Source organism: Bufo gargarizans, chromosome 6 (assembly GCF_014858855.1).
Source record: "Bufo gargarizans isolate SCDJY-AF-19 chromosome 6, ASM1485885v1, whole genome shotgun sequence".
Classification (NCBI taxonomy): domain Eukaryota; kingdom Metazoa; phylum Chordata; class Amphibia; order Anura; family Bufonidae; genus Bufo; species Bufo gargarizans.
The window spans coordinates 53169545-53183917 of NC_058085.1; the positions used below are offsets into that span (position 1 = coordinate 53169545).

At 47.6% G+C, this 14373-nt stretch overlaps 1 protein-coding gene across 1 annotated transcript in view; it reads right to left on the minus strand.

The window, feature by feature from the left end:
• Nucleotides 1-14373, minus strand: part of RPTOR (regulatory associated protein of MTOR complex 1) — a 185898-nt gene that overhangs the window by 152279 nt on the left and 19246 nt on the right. The window contains exon 2 of the mRNA XM_044297418.1: nucleotides 14227-14309. Coding sequence (XP_044153353.1) covers nucleotides 14227-14298 — 72 coding nt within the window. The 5' untranslated portion in view covers nucleotides 14299-14309. The remainder of the gene's footprint in view (nucleotides 1-14226; nucleotides 14310-14373) is intronic.

Below are 14373 nucleotides of genomic sequence, written 5' to 3' on the forward strand. Positions count from 1 at the left end.
AGCAGAATCAGGCAGCTGCTGCCAAGGTCAATAAGATAATGGGTTGCATCAAAAGGGGCATAGATGCCTGTGATGAGAACATAGTCCTGCCACTTTACACATCACTGGTCAGACCACACATGGAGTACTGTGTATAGTTTTGGGATCCTGTGAACAAGGCAGACATAGCAGAGCTGGAGAGGGTCCAGAGGAAGGCAACTAAAGGAATCACTGCAATGGGAGACTACAGTACTGTAATGCCGCCGACGGGACGGCCTGTTGTTCGTCTGCCGCGGTCCTTGCGTTCCACCGTGGAACGCGGAAGACGCGCGATCTCCAGGTTGTGACACGGCGGCTGCGTTCCACGATGGAACGCGGAAGTCATCCGGACCAATCAGAGGTCCCTATTGCACTTCCTGGTTCCATTTAAGGGAGCTGGTGAGGCGGCATGGCGTGCTGTAATTGTTGTCGGTACGCCTGCTGCCTCACCACCTGCGTATGGGACCTCCAGAAACCGAACCTTTCACATATCCCCCGCTGTCATCTGGGAGACGGGTCCGCTCCGTAACCGGACCCGCTCCATTTTCTCCGCTGCCATCCGGATGACAGATCCGCTCAGTAACCGGACCCTCCTCATTCCTCCGCTACCATCTGGAAGACGGATCCGCTCTGTCCTGATACTGCAGTCTCCTTGAGAGTCTCAACCATCGCATAGCCGCTGCCAATCGCAAGTACCCTTTCTGTGAGAGAGCACCTCTCCTTTACTTACATGCAGGCTGAGATAACTGTGTAGGACTACTACTGAGTGCCCCTGTTAACCCTGCGGCAGCTACCACATTCTAGTATTCTAACACCTACCCGCAGTCTATGAAGCAATAGTACTGTGCCGACCTGAGTTGTTTTCCCCTGATCACGTGATGGTAGAATCTCAAACTCACCGTTGAGGTTGTGAGTGACGCCTGAGATTCATATCTGATTGATCCTAATAAACCCGCAGTTGAGATCCACTGTTGAAAAATTGCAGACGTGACAGTATTACAGCACCTCGTAAAGATGGATCCAGCGGAACTCGCTAGACATATGGTTTCTTTATCCCAGAGAGTCGAGACCCTGTCTGCCTCTGTGCAGGACCTGCAGCTGGAGAACCAGAGATTGCGTACTTTGGTTAACCAAAACACAGGTGCTGCACCTCCCAGAGAGGGACCTGAACCCAAGGTCTGTGCCCCCGAACCCTTCTCCGGGGACAGGAAAATATTCCGTCAGTTCATAAGTTCGTGTAGACTCATGTTTGATCTACGCCCACGCACTTATTACAATGACCGTATAAAGGTACTCACACTCATTTCCTACCCCTAAAGAGGAGCCAATGGAGCTAGGAACCTTGCGGGGACCCCTCACGCCGGCTGAAAAGGCCAGGAGACGCACGTTGAACCTATGTCTCTACTGTGCCTCCCCTGACCACGTAGTAGACGACTGCCCGGCGGTTAAAAAGAAGACAGGAGGTAGGGAGATGCATATCTGCAAATTGACACATAGTCTCTGCCACCGCAATTCTTACATATACCTTTCTCTCAGCTTACAGTGGGATACCGAGAGGATTATCGTCAAGGCCATGATAGACACCGAAGCCTGTGGCAACTTTATAGATTCACATCTGGTTAAGTCCAATAAAATACCCCACACATTGAAGCAGAACCCGGTCTCAATTACTTTTTTAGATGGGTCCACATCCCCTTCAGGACCAATCTCTCACCACACCCAACCACTACTCGTGGCCTGTGGAGAGGGTCACGTCGAACACCTTATGTTTGATGTCATTTCCTCTCCCATGTTCCCTGTAGTACTGGGGCTTCCCTGGATCAGACTTCACCAACCTTCTCTCCTCTGGCCTAAAGGGGAGGTACAGTTGGATTCCCACTACTGTACCACCACTTGTTATCCGAACACTGCACTTATGCAGATCGCTCCCACGGGGCTACCTCCCCATCTCGCTGAATTCGAAGACGTTTTCAGCCAATCTGGTGCAGCCACACTTCCCCCACATAGACCCTATGACTGCCCTATTGACCTTATTCCAGGCAGTCCTCTTCCTACGGGCCACATTTATCCGCTTTCCCAACCAGAACTAGTCCACCTGAAGGCCTATTTAGACGAGAACTTAAAAAAGGGTTTCATAAGGCCCTCAACCTCACCTGCTAGCGCAGGGATGTTCTTTGTGAAAAACAAGGATGGCGGATTAAGGCCAATAATTGACTACAGAGGACTCAACAAAATTACCATAAAAAAACGCTACCCTCATCCACTCATCCCCGAACTGATTGAGAGGTTACAATCATCCCGTATTTTCACCAAACTTGACCTCAGAAACGCATATAACTTGATCAGGATCCGGGAAGGGGATGAGTGGAAGACGGCATTCAGAACCAGATACGGACTGTTCGAGTACATGGTAATGCCTTTCGGGTTGTGCAATGCCCCGGCGACATTCCAGCATTTCGTTAACGATATTTTTCGAGATCTGCTGGACGTCTGCGTGGTGATCTATTTGGATGACATTCTGGTGTACTCGGACAGTCCTACCGACCACAGGAGGCACCTAAGATGGGTGCTGTCCCGTCTTCGGGTCCACTCCCTTTTCGCTAAATTAGAGAAATGTATCTTCGAACAGCCTTCCATTTCCTTCCTGGGATATCACATCTCCCCCCAGGGGATTCAAATGGATCAGTCCAAAGTGGAATGCATCCAGGCCTGGCCTGTGCCCCACACACGCAAAGCACTCCAACGATTTCTAGGCTTTTCCAACTATTACCGGAAATTCATAAAAAATTTCTCAGAGATAGTAAAACCCTTGACAAGACTAACCAGTACTACAATACCCTATACATGGTCCTCCGACGCCCAAAAGGCTTTCGAAATACTCAAACAGAGGTATACCTCAGCTCCCATACTCCAATTGCCCAACCCCGATTTCCATTTTGTTCTAGAGGTTGATGCTTCCCACCTCGCCATAGGAGCAGTTCTATCACAACAACCATCCCCTTCCGAACCCTTGCACCCAGTTGCATACTACTCCCGAACTCTTAATACTGCTGAAAAAAATTACCCCATTGGGGAAAAAGAGCTGTTAGCTATTAAGGATGCTCTGGGCAACTGGAGACATCTTTTGGAAGGAGCCAAACATCCCATCATGATCTACACTGACCACCGCAATTTACAGCTCCTCAAAACTTGTAAAACCATATCAGCAAGGCAAGTACGCTGGAGCCTTTTTTTTGATCGTTTTGACTTCCATATATCTTACAGACCAGGTTCCAAAAACACAAAGGCTGACTCCCTCTCCAGGTTATACGAGGAGAGTACTGACGCAGAACCTCCTGCCTTGCTACTTCCGGCAAACCGGTTTGTGGGACTCGCCACGGGATTCAAGGAGCTCTTAAAACATGCTCCCTCTGAAGGGGATCCTCCTGCTCCCCCTGGGTTGACACCAACCGATGGATTCCTTTTCAAAAACGACAAACTTTACATCCCTCCTAGAATGCAACCTTCTGTCATTCGACTCATGCATGACACACCCCTAGCGGGCCACCCAGGCATCACCAAAACGTTGGAGCTTGTACGCAGAAAATTCTGGTGGCCAGACATGACCAAATCAATCCACGAATATGTCTCCACCTGTGATGTCTGTGCCTCTACCAAAACCGACAGAAAGCCTCCCTATGGGTTACTGATGTCATTAGAAACACCCACCAGACCTTGGGAGATTGTCTCGGTCGATTTTATAGTCGACCTCCCTCGCTCAGAGGGTTGCAACACCATCATGGTTACTGTCGACCTGCTAACCAAAATGGCTCACTTCTCCCCACTTAAAAAATTACCATCATCAAAAGAAACCGCCCAAACTTTCCTCAGCCAAGTCCTTCGATTGCACGGTTTACCCTCCGCGATTATTTCCGACAGGGGCAGTCAATTTGTATCAAAATTTTGGAAGGCACTTTGCACAGCCCTCCAAATTGACCACAGGATGTCGACCGCATACCACCCACAAACTAACGGCCAAACAGAGCGAGTAAACCAGTGTCTAGAACAATACATTCGATGCTATTGCAGCCATCTCCAAGATGACTGGTTCGATCTACTGCCTCTAGCCGAGTTTGCATACAACAATTCAATGAACTCCTCCACTCAATACTCTCCTTTCTATGCAAACTACGGTTTCCACCCCACCAACCTGCCCCCTGATTACTTACCCGGGAACGTTCCTGCAGTTCAGGACTATCTCGAATGTCTAAGAGAGATTTCCCTTGCAATACAAGGTAACCTAAAGACCGCAAAGGAGCGACAAAAAAGACATTATGACACTCGACACTCTAATCCCCCCGCATACTGTGTGGGAGACATGGTATGGTTGTCTACGAGAAATCTCCGCCTTAACGTGCCCGCTAGGAAACTCGGTCGCCAGTACATCGGGCCATTTCCCATCGAGAAAGTCCTGAATCAAAATGCGGTACGCCTAACTCTCCCTCCCGACTGGAGAATCCATCCCTCTTTCCATGTCTACTTGCTTAAACCGTACAAACCTAACCGACTCCCCCTTAGAGCCTCCCCCCCTGGCCCCCCAATTCAGGTCCAGGGTGAGGTTGAGTACGAAGTCGACAAGATACTAGACTCCTGAAAAAGGGGATCATCTATACAGTATCTCATACAATGGAAGGGTTATACTCCTGCGGATGATTCTTGGGAAGACTCGCGGGACGTACATGCTCCTAGATTGACCCGTTTGTTCCATCGTAGGTATCCTGATCGGCCTACTCCCAGGGGGAACTCCGGAGGCGTTCCTTTGAGGGGGGGATACTGTAATGCCGCCGACGGGACGGCCTGTTGTTCGTCTGAACGCGGAAGACGCGCGATCTCCAGGTTGTGACACGGCGGCTACGTTCCACGGTGGAACGCGGAAGTCATCCGGACCAATCAGAGGTCCCTATTGCACTTCCTGGTTCCATTTAAGGGAGCTGGTGAGGCGGCATGGCGTGCTGTAATTGTTGTCGGTACGCCTGCTGCCTCACCACCTGCGTATGGGACCTCCAGAAACCGAACCTTTCACATATCCCCCGCTGTCATCTGGGAGACGGGTCCGCTCCGTAACCGGACCCGCTCCATTTTCCCCGCTGCCATCCGGATGACGGATCCGCTCAGTAACCGGACCCTCCACATTCCTCCGCTACCATCTGGAAGACGGATCCGCTCTGTCCTGATACTGCAGTCTCCTTGAGAGTCTCAACCATCGCATAGCCGCTGCCAATCGCAAGTACCCTTTCTGTGAGAGAGCACCTCTCCTTTACTTACATGCAGGCTGAGATAACTGTGTAGGACTACTACTGAGTGCCCCTGTTAACCCTGCGGCAGCTACCACATTCTAGTATTCTAACACCTACCCGCAGTCTATGAAGCAATAGTACTGTGCCGACCTGAGTTGTTTTCACCTGATTACGTGATGGTAGAATCTCAAACTCACCGTTGAGGTTGTGAGTGACGCCCGAGATTCATATCTGATTGATCCTAATAAACCCGCAGTTGAGATCCACTGTTGAAAAATTGCAGACGTGACAAGTACCCTGAAAGATTATCAATATTAGGGTTATTCACTTTAGAAGAAAAAAAAAAAGAAAAAAAAAGGACGACTGAGGGGAGATCTAATAACTATGTATAAATATATCAGGGGGTCAGTACAGAGAACTCTCCCATCATCTATTTATCCCCAGGACTGTGACTGTGACGAGGGGACATCCTCTGCGTCTGGAGGAAAGAAGGTTTGTACACAAACATAGAAGAGGATTCTTTACAGTAAGAGCAGTAAGACTATGGAACTCTGGAACTGCCTGAGGAGGTGGTGATGGGGAGTACAATAAAGGAATTCAAGAGGGGCCTGGATGTATTTCTGGGGGGCAGTACAGGTTATAGCTGTTATAGGTCATTGATCCAGGGAGTTATTCTGATTGGAGTCAGGAGGAATTTTCCCCTAAAGTGAAAATTGGCTTCTACCTCACAGGATTTTTTTTCCCCTTCCTCTGGATCAACTTGCAGGATAACAGGCCGAACTGGATGGGAGATGTCTTTTTTCAGCCTTATATACTATGCTACTATGTAAAACCTGCGTGGCTTTTTATCGTTGAATTTACGTCCTGTGTGGAAGGGAGGGTGGTAAAGAAGGGAAAACACGGGGGGTGAAAAAATTGGAAGGGTTGAGCGAAAGGGTAGAAAAAGGGCTGGGAAATAGGTAAGCAGAAGGATGGCTGAGCAAAGGAGCAAACGGTAAGTTGGGCAGAGGGGCAAGAGTTTGGCTCAGGAGGTTGGATTGGCAGTGGGACTGAGCAGAGGAGCAAAATGTTGGAGGGGTAAGAGATTGGCTCACAGAGGGATAAGGGGTCGTCAGATCAGAAGGGCAGGGAGTAAGGATAATCAAAGAACCAACTACAGGCCGTAGAGACACACGGCAGCCGATTTCACCAATTTCATGTACAGGGGCCTCCTGGCTCTACCCTGAGAGCAGATGTCAGCAAGAATAAAGGATCAGGCACTTGGATTTCAACATGCCCAAACCTTTTGTTCACTGGCAGTGGCTATTTCCAAGCATGCGATGGCAGAGCAGACATGTGCATGATGGATTCGATAGTCAGCTGACAGCTATGTAAAACATATGGCGGCTTCAGAGTAAGGAGAAGGACAAGGGAGATAAACTGCCTTCCCATATCTTACATTTTTTCTCTTCCTTCCCAGAAGTATCACAACTTTATTAGGCTGCACATACCAGGGTGAAATATAGCTGAACGGCCGGGGGAAAGAAGAGAAAACAGATGGGAAAAATAGACTGAAAACAAAAAAAACTGATGCGGATGAGATTGCCATCGGCTGAAGGAGCTTTCTCCCGACCCCCATCATACACAACCATTCTTGGATGACTACCCCTCCATTGCTCTTTAAATCTGTTGTCTACGCTGCGGACTGGCTGTGGAGTCTTCAGCTCGGATATTCCTGTTCAGCTGCATAATAAGAAATGCGGGGGAACAGGAAGACTCCGGGATTTTCTGAAAAGCCCGGAGAACCCCTTTAAGCTGGCCACACACACACATCTCGGCTGAAGGCTCTCTCTCCAGGTAGAGGGAAGAAAGCAGCTGTCAGATAGCTCTGGTAGTGGCTTATCTCTCCAGTAACAAAAGGATTGGGCAGTTGAAGTCCAACAAGCCTGATCCATCACCCCCAACATTTGCTGTCAGGTGAGAGTCAGGAGGCCCCACACACATTAGATGGTCAGCTGATCCTTCCAAAAACTGTGGATTTGACTAACAGACATAACAAGTATGACCAGATTTAGCTGCTACTACACATCTTTAGCAGTGGCTTCAATACCCAAGAACAAAATGATCAGCCATGTTGAAATCTAACTGCCTGATCCAACTCCCACAATATCTGTTGTCATAGATATTAGCAGGGCAAGCAGTCTGGTCAAAATCGGCGGGTTCAGCCACCAAAACTGTCTGGCCACCTTTCATTAAAGGTATGCCTGGTACACATGGCAGAGCCATATTCACAACATGCTGATCCCCTATGGCTCTGTATCGTAGAGTATTATATAGGGAATGCAATATATGTAGGGTGAATGCAGCATCCAACGGTCTCATCATGAGCGGCTATTGAAGGGGTAGATACATCAGGCTAGGCGTCTCCCCTGCAGTGGCTGCAGGTCAAATGAATGGCCATCAAGATAACATATGAATGGACAGGGACTGACACAGTTCTGCAGGGGCAGGCCTTCTGAAACCTCCATTTAGCCCCGCCCCTGCAGAGAATTACAGATATAGTTATGAAACTTTATGTACCATGTTTAACCCTATTGACAAATATTCCCTCCAATTATCCAATTTCTTATTTATCCAGTTATGGCAGGCAATCAAACGTGTGCAATCTATTTAATCTTAAATTTTGCTACACCTGCCACTCAAAGAGACGCTCACATAGTAAATCACCACAACTTGTCACCAGTGTTCACAGACCTATGTAGCTTTCCTGCAGATGTTTGAGAAACCTTTTCCCAGGTTCATAGGGCCTGTGGTGTATGCAGTGAATGGCAATGTACATCCAAGTGCATTGCTAAGCAACATCTCACAATACCCTCCAGACATAAAGGCTGATCCAAGAGGCTCGCACTGCCGTCTGCAACAGCCGGGACATGTCCCCCGCCCAACCAAACGTTACCAACCCCTCTGCCATACAATGCAGAAGTCTCATCCACGGCAAGCGGCCCATTGGCTTTGTTTAAAGTATTTACATGACAGTAATCTGGGAAATCTCCATATGGCTCGCATTGTTTTATTGCGGATGGCACATTAACTTCAGTTTATTACTGCAGGAAAAAAAAAAAAAAAAAGCTTGAGAGCGCCGTGGAGTGCAATAAACACGTACGTGCCTCGCTTTGTAATGAGGCCCCTTTCCGTGTGATCAGAGGCACGGCAGAACTGGACTCTCTGCTTAACCCACTCCTTGCCCTGGGCGGCTGAGATCTCAGCTGCTGATAAAAGAATCTTGACAAGCAATTAAATAATAATATGTGCAACCGACGATCAAAAAGACTCCCTTTGAGTCCCCGGGCTCGTACACACAGAGGACTGCAGAAAGATTCCTTGGTGTATTCCCAACCCGAGGGTCATGGACGTGCTGGGCACCTGCAGAGACGACGCCTGGCACTTCACATTAAAGAAAGATCTAACGAATGCTCTGATGCAGACAGGAGTTTTCCCACTTAAAGGAAATCTATCATCAGGACTGGTACCTTGCAGGTAACGACATTTGTAAGGTGGGCCAATGGGTGCAAAATCAAATCCGGATGCAATTTTAGACTTGAGCCCCAAGTCATCATCCCTTCCGAGAAGCAGTGTCACTTTTGTCAATGGGCAGAGCCTGGTATTGCAGCTCTGGACCGGTCACTTGCCGCATACAAATAGCTCCCCCTAGTGAAAGCTGTAAGGGTACTTTCACACTTGCGTTAAAGTTTAACAATATTGAGTTCCATCACAGGGGCTCAATACCGGGAAAAAACGCATCAGTTTTATCCTAAAGCATTCTGATTGGAAAGCATTCCGTTCAGTATGCATCAGGATGTCTTCTGTTCCGTCCCTTTTACGGTACTTGGCCTGAGAAAATACCGCAGCATTGCAGTATTTTCTCCAGCCAAAATTCCAGAATACTTGCCGGATTGCCGAATCCAGCATTACTTTCCATTGAAATGTATTAATGCCGGATCCGGTACCGAGTGTTCATGAAATTGGCGCATTGACAAATCCGGTTTTCCGGCATGTGCAGATCTTTAAAAATTCAAAAAATAAATAAATAACGGATGTGTTTTTCCGGATGACACCGGAGAGACGGATCTGGTATTTCAAAGTATTTGTCAGACGGATGCGGAAACTAATTATATCCGTTTGCATGTGGATTTTCGGATCGGGCAGGCAGTTCCGGCAACGGAACTGCCTGTCAGATTCTTCTAACCAGAGGTTGCAATGACGCCTGTACAAGCGTCATAGACGCCTGTTCAGACAATTTTACGCTTTGAAAAAAGGCTAATGCGTATGAATGCACATTAAAGGGAACCTGTCACCCAAAAATCGCCTATTAAGCTGTTTACAGTACCTTATAGTGCTGTATAGTCGTTTCCTGATGCACTTTTTGTTAGTTTTGCAGCATGTATGCTCAGTCAGAAATCGATGTTATATTCAGCTGCTGCCCCGTGCTTCAAGTCAGGCTTGAAGTCACGGGGGCAGCGGCCTCGGCGTCTTACATGGCCCTCTCCCCGCCCCCTGCCTCTGTGACTGACAGCCGAAATCCGATTCCGGGACCGCGCTCAACGGCCGCATGCGCAGTAAAGGGCGGCAGGAGCGCGGTCCCGGCTGCCGCACGTACTACGCGCCGTCTTACTTTCGCCGCACTGCGCATGCGCCCGACATCCTGTATCAAACGCGCCCGCGCCCAGATGCCGGGCGCGGGCGCGTTTGATACAGGATGTCGGGCGCATGCGCAGTGCGGCGAAAGTAAGACGGCGCGTAGTACGCGCGGCAGCCGGGACCGCGCTCCTGCCGCCCTTTACTGCGCATGCGGCCGTTGAGCGCGGTCCCGGAATCGGATTTCGGCTGTCAGTCACAGAGGCAGGGGGCGGGGAGAGGGCCATGTAAGACGCCGAGGCCGCTGCCCCCGTGACTTCAAGCCTGACTTGAAGCACGGGGCAGCAGCTGAATATAACATCGATTTCTGACTGAGCATACATGCTGCAAAACTAACAAAAAGTGCATCAGGAAACGACTATACAGCACTATAAGGTACTGTAAACAGCTTAATAGGCGATTTTTGGGTGACAGGTTCCCTTTAAGGCTTTTCATGTAGTTAACCAGCGCACTGCAGTCTGTGAATCTCATGGGCAGCACAGAAATACTGCTGTTACCCAAAACATCCAATAGCTAAGCTCCTTACTCGCAGGTGGAGGGATGGCAGCAAGTAAGAAGCTTGTTATTAGGGAGGGAGGCTGCTCATTGGCCAATTTTGATGTGCTGCTTCTCCAGAGTCCCTGACTGTGTAGGCTAACTAGTGGCTGGCAGAGGAAAGATCCATGAAGACTGAAGAGCAGCCCATGAGGATGCAAACTGATGTCTGCGGACAAGCTAATAAGGAGCGGCGGATGGACAGCAGAGCTGTGATCTTTGCTCTGCACCGGGGTAATGGGATCACAGAGTGCAGCATGGCTGTATTCTTCTGACTGCGGAGCCAGCTGCCAACATCAGAGGTGAGGCGGTGACTGCCAGACAAGAGGTCATCATACCTCTCGGGGTCTTGACACCAGAATGTAAAGTACGACGCTAAACTCTCCTGTGTTCTCCCTGTTTTAGGTGCTCAGCCAGAGCCTGCTGGTGCAGTGATCAGTGAGACTGAGCATTTGAGTCAGAGGACTCACTGATCACTGCACCAGCAGGCTCCAGTCAGTAAATTAACTGATTACTGCACCAGAACATTCTGGCTGAGTGCAAAAACCTGCTAGTGCAAGCTCTGGCTCAGTTGCTCAGCCAGGGCCCGCTGGTGCAGTGATCAGTGAGTGCATTTGCCTCATATCAATATATATCATGTTATGCAGTGCTCTGTGTATCCTGTAATTTTTTGCCCGATCAGCATCATCCCAGCAAAGATATTTCTGCGCTGCTTGGTCATCTTATATGTGGGCACTGGATCTACACAGCAGAACAATGTGGGGATAATCATGGTGCTGATGGGCCAATGTAATACTAGAGATGCAGAGCACTGATAATTTGCCATTTTGGCTGCGTTATAGACTGATTTCCCGCATAAATAGCAGCCTCTTAATGTTATTTAGACCTATGTATTATATATATATTGATTACTTCAACTTCCGTACTCATCTTCAGCTGAAAATACTCCTCAAAAACGGTAAGAGGTGTATTTTTACTCTTTCGGGAAAAAACGTAGTACGACCTCTGCTTCTAACGCAAGGGTGAAAGTACCCTAAGCAGAATTTTATCAATACTATATTGAAGGCCTATCCAAAGTATAGACGATTAATATCTGACTGGTGAAGCGCCATGGTCGCTTTAGCTGAACAGCAAAGAGTCCAGAGTCTGACACCCACTGAGAAGATATAAAAGGTTAGGCTGGCAATATTATAGTCTCAAAAATACCCTTTCAGCTGGGTCTATGTTAGGGATTTGGAGCTCTGTATCAGAATACCCAAACGCCAAACTGTAAAGTTTAGATCCAGAATTCTGTGTTAATAAAAATGCATCTTTATCGTGGATGGAGCGCTATTTTTTCCTGATACAGAGCTCCAAATCTCCTACATAGCTAGAAATTTAAAGGGGTATTCCCATCACAGACAATAGGGGCATATTGCTAGGATATGCCCCCGTTGTCTAATGGGTGCGGGTCCCACCTCTGGGACCCACACCAACAATGAGAATGGAGCAGGGAAATTAACGGAGGGCTTACTGCGCATCCACCCTCCATTTATCTCTATAGGGCCGCCCCATAGAAATGAATGGGAACAGGGGCCGCGCGTGCAGGGTGTGCTCCCATTCACTTCTATTGGAGCAGCGCTAGGTGGTGATCCCCCAGTCACAGCTTTCCCCGCTCCGTTTTTGTTGTAGGTTTGGTTCCCAGAGTTGGGACCCGCACCTATCAGACAATAGGGACATATCCTAGCAATATGCCCCCATTGTCTGTGATGGGAATACCCCTTTAACTCCTCAATGACAGGAACTGAAAATGCATTTTTTTGTAATGTAGCGTACATGGTGGGTAGAGAGCCCTCATTTTGTTTGTTTGGCTACCAAATTTTATTTTTTTATTTTTTTTACATGACACATATGGCTCTTCATAAATATATTTTTGGGGGATATTTTATACAGGCAATGCTGATCTGGGTCTGGTACCCAACCTGCTCCTTTTAGATTGCTGTAGCTATAAAACCCACACTATACAAGTATGCCTCACCAAATTAAAAAGCAGAACTGTGGCAAACATATACAGCATATGGTCGTAAACAGGTAAAAAAAAAAAAAAAAAAATGTATATATATATATATATATATATATATATATATATATATATATATATATATATATACACGCAGCCAGCACTAGAGGGAGCTAAAGAGCTTACTGCATACTAAAACAGCAAGCAATGAGCTTCTATGCTCCCTCTAGTGGTGTCTGCAGGTAGTAGGTTTTCTTCTAAAGCTATGGTTACGCAAGGTATTTGGAGATTTGACTGCTATAAAGATATATTAAGAGATTATTCAGCACAGAATTGCTTCCTCCTTCCTAATTCTACCAGTCTGGCCTTGCCAAATGTATATGAGCACTTTATAATGGATATTACTAGGGCAGTGTAACAGACTGGTCAGCCAATAGGCAGAACAGTGCAACTTCCACCATCTAGGCCTGGAATCTATGGTGCACTCACGAATATTCTTTTTGAGCAGCATCGCACCCGCCCGCAGACAATACCCATTTTGTATGGAGAGAGATGGAACATACACCATGCTGACAGCATCAGCCGCCCCGCTAAGTCGGCCGCACAGTACTGGGCAGCAGCTACTAATTGCCTTCACCACGCAGGGCAGGTGTGCGCTGCTCCCAAGTACAGTTTTGTGATGTCCTGTCCAAATGACTGTCACACTTTCTAAGTGCAATCAAATCTGACCACATCTGGCAAAAGGATGCAGTGAACACTACCTCTGACAGCTGGACATCTCCATTGTATAGACGTCTTCTACCCCCCAGTTGTTTTATCATCACAGACTGGTGAGGTAATGAAAGAGCAGAGTCACATATAATTAAAGGTGGTCATATACCCTAGATAGCTGTCAAACCCACCTGCCATTAACTTGCATGCCCGTCTAGATCATCTCCAAGAAGAATGCTGGATGCAATGTAACAAACCCTCAGTGCAGAGGGCACAGCGATGAAAACAGTACCAAAGGGTCTCTCAAGCCTTGCACTAGACATTGTACAGTGGATCAAATTTAGCTAGAGTCTTTCTTTAAATTAAAGGGTCACACTCATCTTTTATATTGGGGAATTGATTTGACAGTATTTGCTGCATCTGCTCCATCATAAGCAGCGTAGAGACGGACATAAATGACATCTTACATTCTGTTGCCCCTTTTGAAATGTTAAAGGGAGCAGCAGTAGGTAGGGGCTGAGAACCTTTATTCTGGCAGATTCTGCTCCCCAGATGTCCAGTAGGTGGAGCTCCATAGTGAAGTGCCATCTGCATGGATCTGTTTTACGGCCCTCCCCCTTGGCTCTGAGTGACAGCTGTATAACCAAATCAGGATACCACCACAACTGTCAGTGAATGCAATCAATATATGGAGGTTTATTAGCTTCCATTAACTCTAGAGTTGCCAGTGACCAAACCAAGTGAATACCTTGTAAAACAATGAAACGCGTGGGTAACACATTGTTTAAAACTGTTAAATGGAGACATACAGACCACAAATTAAAAAAATAAAATAAAAATGAATTCAACTTTTCAGTGCCATGTTAAATGCCATTATTACCCAAACTATTTTGGGTTCCACCAGACACAGACGTGAAGAAAATAGAGAAAAATAATCATCTGGATAGAGAATTCTCCAGAGCCAGAAATATCACTAAACATGATGAGGATGCTTTGCAGCTATATTATACTCACCCGTGGCTGCCAGTTCTCATATTGCTTCTGCAGGTTGGCCCCGATGGTTTCCAGAGCTTTCTGGGGACCCATTGCCAGAGGATCTGTCGAAATAAAACAGAACCAATAAAAGTTTGCATCTGCAAACACCTCAAGGACCAACGCAAA